Genomic DNA, 11427 nt, shown 5'->3' on the forward strand with positions numbered 1-11427 from the left:
GTAGTTTCAAGAGTTTTTTTTAAGCAGTTTGTAATTAAATTATTTTTTTTAGGTATTTCGAAATGAAATTGTTTTTCTTTGAGAGTTGTTTTGTAATTTTGTCATTGTTATCAAATATATGTTTTTCATTACTGAATTTAGTTTCATTTTTATAGAATTAAAATTGTAATTAAAAATAAAATTACTACTATAGTAATTATAATCTAGTAATCAGTGGACTTAATTCATGCAGGAGCTCGAGCAGCGCTGTAATCGCCACATTAAATCGTAGTGGTTTTTGAACGTCTTTCTATTTGCTTAATGGTCTGTGGTGGCAGCTAAGTTGTACAGGACTCTGTAAAAATAATACATTTCGACGTAAGCGACATCTGCGCTCATCAGACAAACTATCAAATGGCATTCAACGACCTTCACATTTAAGGTTTCCTACCCTGACTATGTCGAACAACACTAAAACACAAAATTCCCTCATCAGTGATTATTTTGTTTTAAGTAAATATTAAAGAAACACTTAAATAGTAACTTTTCTATAACGTCCATGAATTACTAATTGACAATTTATAACAACATACCAATTTTGGTCTTTTATTAATTTATTATTAAATTAAATAAGCACGTTTGCAGTTACTTCAACTTTCTGATATTGGTACCACAGCGCGCCTTCTGCGATTTCGCCGATTTTAAATTTGTTGAAATAGGTTAGCAATGACAATAACAACCTGCCCCCAAAAATGAAGCCCCTGACCGACAAAAACCTCACCACTTTACGCAAATTCCTAAAAACCAGGATCCTCAACAACACCGAGTTCGTAGGCCACCGCGATGAGCGCCTGCAAGTGCGCGACCTCCTCCAGCGAACCATTGAGTCAGGCGAGTCCAATTCGGCCCTCCTGATAGGCCCCCGCGGCTCCGGCAAGACCACGGTGAGTCACATTCAGCCCCCATAACCTCACTAATCTCCATTACTTAGTTGGTTAGAGATGTCCTCAAAGACCTGGACTTCAAGTCGGACGCCATTCTGGTGCAGCTGCACGGTCTCGTCCACACCGACGACCGCCTGGCTCTCAAAAGCATCACGTCGCAGATGAAACTAGACAACGCGGTGGACGGAAAGGTGTTCGGGAGCTTCGCCGACAATTTAGCGTTTTTGCTGGCTTGTTTGAAGTCCGGGCAACGGGGCACCGCCAAAAGCGTCATTTTCGTTATCGAAGAGTTTGATTTGTTTTGTTCGCACCACAATCAGACGTTGTTGTATAATTTGTTCGATGTGTCTCAGTCAGCGCAAACCCCCATTTGTGTCCTTGGTAGGTTTTTGGGTGACTTTTGGTGGTTTTTATCGTGCGTTTTTAGGTGTCACGTGTCGGTTGGATGTTATAGAACTTTTGGAAAAGCGCGTGAAGAGCAGGTTTTCGCATAGACAGATTTTTTTGTTTATGGGGACAGACGAAACTAGGGGCCAGTCTAATTTAGAATATAGATTGGAACGCTTGAAGGCGTTTCTGTTAATTCATAACGACGAAACTTTAGATGTTTCGGCTAGTTTTAAGAAAGAGTGGAACGCTCATGTTGGTAGTTTGTTGAAAGATAAAAATTTTAAATCTGTGATGCAGAGACTGCTGGATGTAGATTTAAGTGAAAAGAGCTTGAAAAATATTCTGGTAATAATCATATAACAATCGTTTGTTACGTAGTTAAGTAATACAGGGTGTTTTAGATGGTTGTCGTGTCACAACTGGATGATACTAACAACAAGCTAACACATCAGGCGTTCCTTGAGCAGGTACAACGTTTCGAGAAAGACGAAATCGTTCAAGTTTTGCAAGATTTGAGCGTCCTTGAGTTAACGTTGCTGATTTCGATGAAACATCACTGCGAGATATATGACAACCAACCAATGAATTTCGAGATGGTGTACAACCGGTATTTGAAGTTTGCTAATTCGAACTCTAATGTACAAACTGCTGAGAGACCTGTGGTGATGAAGGCCTTCGAACAAATACAGGTAATTTAATTTAATTTATTTTAATTTAATTTATTTTAATTTAATTTACGCACGCTGGCAACACCGCGCCTATTTTAGAATCTCGAACTCGTTTCAATGTTGGGGTCTGGGAATAGCGGGATACAAAAAGAGTACCAACTGTTTAAACTTCTACTATTGCCACTACAACTAGCCGACGCTATCAAGAAAACACCAGGGCTGCCAACTGAAGTCGTCCAATACGCCAACAGTAGTTTAATTTAGTCGAAATTGTCGTAGTCGTCGAAATCTTCAATATACACTTTCGCAGCTTTGTACAGAAATTCCATTTGGCCCTGAAACCACAATGTTTCCATTTTCACATTTCCATAAAATTCCGCGCTTACCCATTCCTGGACGAACTCCTCCCGACTTTGCCGCACCGTTCTGATGGCGGAGAAAACGTCACACGACTGTTCGTAGTTAATTTTCTCAATAAGGTAAGCCAAAGCCACGAAAAGCCCGCTAGCAGTGGCGCCATCGCTTCAAAAACAATTGTAAAAATAACCACAAACTTGGCGTTGAAGTACTCACTAACACGTGACCACGATCTGACTATTACCCTTCCACGACGTGTTAAACGTCTCCTTCCACACCAAAATCAAGTCCTTGGGGTTGCTAGGATACCCCGCGTCTCTCTGCCAGTTTTTCACTTTTATAACATTGACAGTTCTTTCAGTGGCGTCTGATTCCTGCGAGATTTTCACTTTTGTGATGTCGTGCGTTCGGAATTCGCTCTCTTCGACTAGTTGGGTGCCGTGCGTCCAGAATTGGGGGCAGTTCTGAAAAAATCGCGTTTGTAATGTATAGAGAGCGGATTTCTAGGTTTAATGCTTTTTGTGAAAAATGTAAGCACTTTTTTATATCTGTAACTATGATACAATTTGGAGTCATTTGACACATTTTTTTATGCTTATTTGCTTTTTTTTTCAATTTTATGCATATTAAAACTTATATGCTTATTTAATGCTTTTTTCGACGAATATTAGTTTTAATGCATATTTTGTTCAAATGCCGGCCTTGTCGGGATGACAAATACTTGTTAGTTAGCCGTATCGTATCGTATGCATTTTACCTGGACTTGATCATTGAAGTACACTTACTCAAGACCCTTTCTGTGAATAGGTTCCGGTCGTTTGGGTAATAAAATTTTATTATAGGATTGGAAAAATACTCCATAGATTTTATGACTTTAAATCCTTACTTCCGTTGATAATGAATTAAAGCTTTTAACCAGATGTTCTTTTTCGGCATTTTGCGGCAAGACCGTTGAAGATTTTCTAGAAAAAAGGATTATTGTACCCAACCACCTACCTTAAAATTTTTCTAATGGAAACTTTAAGTAAATGAACCGTTTATTTCACAACCATCAGTCTATCGCATCTGTCGTAGTACAGTGTTATACGTGGTTCTCCCTTGTTACATGTTGAGTTCTTTTTGGTAACATTACTAATATTTTAAAAGAATGCCGAAAGTAAAATCGACGCCGGATGAGTGGATAAGGGATTTTCCAGAAATAAAATTAGAAAACAAAAAAATATTCTGCAGAGCTTGTGTGAAAACCGTAAGCCCACTAATTTTTTTTTATCTATTTTCCTTTGTTAATCCTGTATATGTATGTTGTCTTAGATTCAAAGTGATAAAAAATATAACGTGATGCAACATGTCAGAACGACTCTTCATGTAGAAAGGAAGAAAATGTTTGAAGTTTCTAAAATTAAATAGCAGACCATACATGAATCTGTTGCATCTACTTCCACAAAAGATGAGCAGTTTCAGTTTAATTTCGATTTATGTAAAATGATGATCCAGTCCAATATACCTTTAAAAAAATTGGAGAAAGGCCCTCTTCAAGAATTCCTTGAAAAACACTGTAATCGACATATTCCGGTTGAAAGGACTCTCCGAAAAAATTATATAGGCCCAGTGTTTCAGCAAGTTTACAACGAAATTAAACATCGCATTGGAGATAATTATTTATGGTTTGCTGTCGATGAAACAACCGATAGTTGTGAAAGATACGTGGCAAGTTTAATTGTTGGAATCTTAAATGAAAATTTCCCTAGTCGAGGGTATGTAGTAAGTTTGAAAATGTTAGATAAAACAAATGGCAATACGATTACAAGATTTGTAAATGACAGTCTTACGTCACTATTTTTGCCAATAAAATTTTATTGATGATCTCGGATGCAGCTCGTTATATGTTGAAAGCAGGGAATAATCTAAAAATATTGTACCCCAGTTTAATTCACTCTACTTGCATTGTCCACGGTTTAAACATAGTGGCTGAAGGAATACGTTTGCAGTTTCCTACTGTTAATAAATTAGTGACAAATGGTAAAAAAAATTTTGTTAAAGCTCCACTAAGAGTGCAACATTTTAAGGAAAAATTTCCAAACATACCATTGCCCCCAGAGCCGATTATAACGAGGTGGGGAACATGGTTACAGGCCACATTTTATTATGACAAATATATCAAAGAATTTGAGGAAGTAGTTACGGAGTTTAGCGAAGATTCTTCACATTCGATTAAAGATTGCATAAATATTTTGGAAAACAAAGATTTGCGACAAGATCTAGCTTTTCTAAGAAGCAATTATCAATTCGTATGTGAGGTAATAGAAAAGTTAGAAAAACCCAACATGTTGTTGGTAGATGCCATAAACTTAGTGAAAGAATTTAAACAACAAGCAAACGCAGTAAGGGGTGATATTGGTACTAGAGTATCTCAAAAACTTGACGAAGTGTTAAATAAAACTGCAGGTTTCGGTGTTTTTTCCGACGTTGCTCGTGTTGTACAAGGCCAGAAGGTGGAAAATTTGGAGTTAGATTCAACATTAGTTACAAAATTCAAATTTTGCTCCAACAACGAGTGTCGATGTTGAACGCACATTCTCCAATTTCAAACACATTTTAAATGATCGGCGAAAAAATTTTACAGTGGACAACTTGGAACATATTACAGTCATAAATTGTTTTAAAGAAAACTGAAATACGCGTGTAAAATATAAAGTATTATTGTAATAATATTTTATCCAAAGTTCTAAGAAGTGTTCTTTGATTTGTAATACGATTATGTTTTTAATGCTTTTTTGCTTAAAATAAAACTTTTTTATTGAATGTTGTGCTTATTTAAGCGCTTATTCTTAATTTTTTTGTGCTTATAAATCCGCTCTCTAGTAATGTATTGAGTTCGTGGGGGTTGGAATTTACCGGGTCCTGTCCGTCGATTTCGTTTAGAGAGACGATCGTGTTGACTTCGAATTCTTTGACGAGGTTCCAGAAGTCTTCGACGGTGTTGGGGAGTGGTTGTTGGGTCACGATGAACTTCCTGGGGCAGCGGTAGCAATCCACGACTATCGCGTTGATGTAGGAGCTCGAAGTCGAAGGGTTTAAGTACAACTGAGCTTGACCTAAAGTTTGAATTTAAAACTGGTTTCTGCAAATTTAAGCGCGTGCCAGACCTGGAAGGATGTGGGAGAATCTGTTCTTCTTTTTGTCGTCGTCGCTCAAATTGATGGCTATACAGGGTTGTCTTTTGTTGTGCTGCATCATGACTTTGTCGAGTTGTTCCATCATGGGTTTGACTGTGGTTTTTCGTAGTAGTTTGAAGACATTGTCTTGAAACGAGTCGTTAATGGGGATTGCAAAATCTACCCCGAATAGACACTCGAGGACTACGGAATGAGCAAACACGTATTGAGTCACATTGTGGACTAAATTAATCCGTTGTTGTCTCATCTTCGTCAGCACTTTGACAAAATCAACGTATTTTTCTTTGGCTGCCATTCTGAGAATGATGTCGCACAGGATCAAAGTTCCTGTTCTGCCACATCCAGCGCTGAAACGATTTAAATTATTAGTGATAAAGTCGGGTCGAGTTTGCCGCCTTACTTGCAATGGACAACAATAGGGCCATTTTTTTGTGACATTGCGAGGAGTCTTTTCACGAAAGGGGTGAAGTTCTGAGGGTACAAGGGTACCCCGTGGTCAGGCCAAGTAGTGTACTGTAAATGGGTAACCACTCGCGACTCCTCGTTGCGAGACACGTGAAGCTCACGAATCGTGTAATCAGCAAAAGTTTTAATCGACACAGTGGAAATCAAAATCTCCCCATATCTAGTTTTTTTGTCCAAGTTTGGCCAGTATTGTTCACATTTCACGGTGCCATTTTCGACTAATTCGGTCAGCATGATGATGCAGGTGACTTTTTCTTGCCAAAGCATGCACCAGAAGTCGCTAAGAGTGGATTTTAGAGGAGCTTGCGTCGCTATGAAAGCTTTAGCGTTTTCGTAGCCCTATGTGATTAGTTAGTTTAACAAAAACTCGCCACTTTACAAACTTACGTCTACGTAGTTGGCGTTAATGTAGTCGGAGTCGTCGTCGTCGTTGTCTTTGAGAATCACCCTCGTGTCGTCAACTACGACAATTAGTTAAAAATCGAAATAGCGTGAACGCGGTACTTACAAGCCGTCAGGTTTTGGTATCTATTTTTATGGTGGTTGTTTTTGTGTGAGCCGACGGTTTGTGTTTTCCCGTTTTTGGTTGGTAGTTTCTAAAAGTGCGTTTGAAATGAAGTGTTAAATGCGATTGGCTTTTACCCGGTATTGTCGTGTCAAGTCGTTGCTGTATGGGTCGTCTCCAAGAGCTGTCATGAGATAGTCCTCGAAGTCTTTCACGGGTATGCGAGTAGCGTCCGAAGTCTTTTTCTTACTTGTAGACGGTTCGACCAGAACTTCCAGTTCAGACGGCTGCAACGTGAAAAAAAAATAGTCGCCCGATGGACTCGACTTAATTACCTTTGCGGGTGGGTCCGCTTTCTTCCGAACTTGTTTCAAGCTTTGATTTTTATAATGTTCCGAAAGAGCGTTAAAGTCGCCTTCTGATAACTTCCTTGTCGTTGACGTGCGTCTCCTATCTAAGTCGAACGGGTATTTTTTAAAGATGTACCTAAAACACACCGATAGAGTCGTGGGTCAGCTATAGTGTAACAACAGACGCTAGAAGAAGATATCCCACGCACGTTAAAGTGACAGCAGTAATTATTATTAAACACAAAATAGTGACTTTCCGAAACAAGCTCCAGTCTTTTCGTCGCAGAAGCAAAGAATAGCGTTCACCACTTTTGACATCTTGAAGAAACATTTCGTATGATTGGTTCTTCAGAAAAACCTCTACATTACGAGGGATTTGTGCTTTAACGTAACCATTTTGTTCTTGTTGTAGGTCTGTTACAGTCCAGTTGGAGTTCGCATCGTCAGGGTTAATTAAAATAATAAAATTCGTGCTTTCGGTTGTAGCACCATCTGGTGTCGGTACGTGTAACTCATAGTTTGTTTCTGACCATACTTTTATAATAGGGTTCCCCGACAAATTAAACTCTGGAGGCTTCGTTTCCACTTCAATAGTTACTTGTTCGCTTTGACAGTTTACACTCGACACGACTAACTTCACTTTGTCTTCTCTGCCAACTGAAATCTGAAAAATCGTTGAACATTTTACAAAAACTGATTGAATTGACTCACGTTAAACTCGCCGTTGGAATTTTGTGGGCTTTCGTTTTCGACCCGAATGGAGAGGTTGTTTAGGCGGTGCCACCGGAAAGATATTTCTGGTGGAGATGGTACTACAGTGAAATTTTGCAGAATGTCTTTTACTAAAACATAATAAATATTTATAAGAATAAATAGTTGTGTAGCTAACCCAAGGGCACAGAGGAGAGTTCAACAGATTTGGGGGCTCCCGGTTTTTCGACATTTCGATTTTTGGCTCGAACCTCAATATTAGTTACGTTAGCTTCTAGTCGTATGTTTATAGGAACGAAAGTGTCACGGTCGTCATTATTTGGTAGTATTTTTGAGTTCTCTTGAGAGATAATGTATTCTGACACCTGACCGGTTGGTGGGTCCGGTGGTAACCATCGTAACCAGACGGTACTACTACTCCGACAGTCAATTGTCAGGGTTCGAACTTCCTTGGGTGCTACAAAATTATGTTATACTTTTGTAGATTTTAACTTTGTCTGAGTTACGTACTGTCTGGAGCAGTTTGAAGTTGGTATGTTTTCGACCGCTTATAATTCATTCTTGTCGCTGTTACTGTTATATTGTAATTTGTAAACGCTTGTAACTTTAAATCCCTTTTAGTAATATTTTTTTCGTGAACTTTCATGCGGTGCGTAAAACTCTTACCATCATTGTTCTCGCACCAAGCGCTGACGCACTTATACATAAAAGTGTAAGTTATGGGTCCACTAAATTTTGAGCAGTTCTTGAACGAAATCACCATTTTATTCTGGTCGTAGGTAATATTATCAGGCATTTCATTGTCGTCAACGGTCGTGGCTGCAAGTGTGGTAACACTGACTTCGTCATAAAACTGCCGTGCCTTATTTTCAAAAGTGTAGGCCAATATTGTGCAGTTTGTTGAAGGTTTTAAATGTTCTTTGACATAATCGGAAAGCACACTTGTTTCAGTATGCCGGCAGAACGATTGTGTACACTGAAATGTGACCATTTTTTTTAAATGTAAATTCAGGGCAAGTGTGTGTTAAAGCATACCGATAACTGATATCGGAATATTTCGTTTTTCGGTGGAAACCATCTTAATCTAAAGCTGTTGTTTGTTACTTGGGAGAAGTGTAATTCTGAAAGTAATCACATTCAAAATGAAAAAAAGTTACAAGTTGACACGTTACTTCTGGGTGTGACCAGCTCAGGTATTCTTTGATCTGAGTAGTAGCGATATGAGCTAATTAATAGTATTCGTATTTTATACCGGGAATTTATTGTATCAACACTTCGGATCACAAACGATTTGGAAAGTAGGTCTTTGGAGCTATTATATATTTTAAAATTTTTAAAATCGACTTCGTTTTCCTGAAAAGTATTAAAAATTACAAGAACCAACACCTTTAATGTCAATTTTTACTTCTTTGTACTGGATTATGCATTTTCGTGGCTTCGGCTGGCCGGAAGCGTACGTCAAGCTCTTGACACGTATGGTTATGGAGTTATTAGAAATGTGTTCCAGTACTGGGGCTTCCAGCACGACTGGGTTTTTAGGTTCTCTTCTTATACTGTAATCAATGGAACCGGCGCTGCCTAAAATACCCCACAATGACTCGAAAACAAAATTAAGTTATCTACCTGTCAAAAATTTAATTTCATCTATAGCCCAATACCGCCGATTATTAGAAGAAGAACTGTCGAATTTTCGGCCAATAGTAAGATTTGTTTGTTCATCGGAACAAAATGTGAGTTCACGTTTCGTCCACCGAGAGTGATTTTGAAAAATTGTAGAATTGCTTCCCACACCGGATGCTACCGTAACATTTAAAATACTTCCACTTCCAAGATACACAAATATGGTCAAATTTAATTTTCCGTGGTAATTTGTCTTGATCACGCACGATTGGCTATTCTGCTTGTGAGCTTCTATAACTGTCTCTACAAAAAAGTGTCCGTTTTAAATTAAACTCGTCAAATTTACTTGCTTTTTTGCAATTTCCAGAAAGATTTTGATTTCGTTGAGTTTGTTGAAAGGTGTGGTTTCTCTTGACTAGCCACAGGTAGATCTTTCGACCCATTTTTGGCACCTTGTATTCGAAATTCACTTTCCAACCTCTGCAGAGTGTAGTTCTTCCAGTTTTTGCATTCAATTGGTAGATTGTCGGATAACTTATCGGGGTGGCTACTTATCACGACGATGTCATCCAACGTAAAATCACCCTGACTGCATACAAAGAGAAGGTACGTCGCGTTTAATTCCAAGCCACTTACGTTCAGCTCGTTTTCGAAAACTGGCAAATCTTAAAAAAAATGTGTTCATTCATGAAATTTAAAATCTTTGGCGCGCAATTCTCGGTAGTCACGTTTAAACAAACATGCTGTACCTTTCCATAGTTCGTCGTCTATGTTTGACAGATAGTCCTGTTTCTCTTCCCATCCGTTTTCTCCGGCACATAACACAAAGCCGCTTTTTGTGTCCCGATCTCGAGTGAGGTCGCACGTTGCTAGATTTTGTGGGTTTTTGTGGCAACTCAGCTCGCCAACGCTAGTATCGGAACCATTGCAACGACTTGCATTAATTTTGTCATCGGCAGCCACCGAACTAAACACGTTTTCATTTCCGTGAATCGCAAATGTGGCAATAAAAATATAACACAGGCACAAACGCACAGACATGCTGACTAACTTGAGGAAGTTTAAGTAAACCTCTACATTTTATCAGTATGATTTGCGAGTGTGCAAATATTTGCATTCGTGGAAATATGTATGTCTTGGCGGTTTGGCGAACGTAATTTGTCGAAAAAAATCGAATTGACTAAATAAAAATAATCTAATCATTCTCGTCAAGACAAATGGTGTGAACTTGGTTAAATGCGCACGAAGGTAAACAAACGCGTAAGAACGGGAATCATACTCTGTGTAAATGTTTGACGCTAGATTACTGATTAAAGAAAATAGAACGTGAGTTTTTCCAAATTTATTTTTGCTTTACTGATTTTTCTATTTAATTTAATATTAAAGTGTTCTTTTTTCCTAGTATTTGGAAAGTAGCATCAATGTCGTGTGTTCAAGAAGAGAAATATCTCTGACATCAAAAATTACCGACTTTGTGTCCTGCCCAAATTGTTTTTCACCGCGACCGAGCATTTGGACAATAAGAAAATTATTTATTTGGGTGTAGGTCCATTTTCTTGGAAATGGAAGAGCTAAATTGTATGTAGGGGAAGAGGTAGTAATAATTAAACGCTGCTACATTTTAATACATATATTGAAAGATAAAATTACAAGCGTAAAAAAGAATAAATGAGTAAATCTGGAAAATGGCAAAACATTTTTTTGGTTTCTTGTATGAAAAAATGATATTAATATAGATGTATCATACATCAAACTGCAGCTATTTTCATATTCTAGAGCGCAGAGACCAGTTCAATCAACTAAAAAAATATGGCTGAGAAATATCGTAAAAAAAGCACCATTGTATGTTTTCTTTTCAAGTTTTTTGAGTCATAACCATCATAGAATCGCTTGAAAATTCGCACATGGATAAAACATCACTTTTTACAGGGCGCAGAGTCATTAAATGTTTGTTAGTGGTACAATTTGTTTAAATAATAAGGTGTTTATTAAAATCAAAATACACCACAAATTAATGCAAAATACGTCAAATAATTTTAACAGGAATATCAGAGGAAAATTAATGATCTATTGGTTAGCTGAGTTTTTAACAAAAACTAACAATTATTGAAAAAAATGGGTATCAATTCGACAGAATTTGAGCAGTTAGTTCAGTACTTTGCCGACAGGAGCGCCACTAAAATTTACGGAAGCGACTTTCCAGGTAAAACCCTTATCGCCTGGTCTACCATAAGCTGATTGTTACAGTTCTCGGCTGATTTT

General features: G+C 38.0%; 2 protein-coding genes across 2 annotated transcripts; one reads left to right on the forward strand and one right to left on the reverse strand.

Moving 5' to 3' along the window:
- Positions 1-531: 531 nt before the first annotated feature.
- Positions 532-2304, forward strand: LOC135126268 (origin recognition complex subunit 4). The gene is made up of 5 exons (XM_064052186.1): positions 532-923; positions 971-1304; positions 1351-1658; positions 1715-2002; positions 2081-2304. Exons 1-5 carry the CDS (start codon positions 732-734, stop codon positions 2243-2245), a joined length of 1287 nt encoding a protein of 428 aa, XP_063908256.1. The 5' UTR covers positions 532-731; the 3' UTR covers positions 2246-2304.
- Positions 2139-10293, reverse strand: LOC135126266 (uncharacterized). The gene is made up of 20 exons (XM_064052184.1): positions 9915-10293; positions 9516-9830; positions 9169-9468; positions 8951-9123; positions 8718-8898; positions 8581-8666; positions 8056-8521; positions 7724-8002; positions 7546-7676; positions 7020-7498; positions 6820-6970; positions 6622-6771; positions 6488-6575; positions 6367-6440; positions 5915-6318; positions 5485-5861; positions 5234-5433; positions 2555-2802; positions 2368-2503; positions 2139-2316 (listed from the first exon to the last, which is right to left on the reverse strand). Exons 1-20 carry the CDS (start codon positions 10204-10206, stop codon positions 2242-2244), a joined length of 4605 nt encoding a protein of 1534 aa, XP_063908254.1. The 5' UTR covers positions 10207-10293; the 3' UTR covers positions 2139-2241.
- Positions 10294-11427: the final 1134 nt, after the last annotated feature.

The sequence above is a fragment of the Zophobas morio genome, unplaced genomic scaffold (assembly GCF_036711695.1).
Source record: "Zophobas morio isolate AGI-343-1 ecotype UQ-CSIRO unplaced genomic scaffold, CSIRO_AGI_Zmor_V1 ptg000010l, whole genome shotgun sequence".
Lineage (NCBI taxonomy): Eukaryota > Metazoa > Arthropoda > Insecta > Coleoptera > Tenebrionidae > Zophobas > Zophobas morio.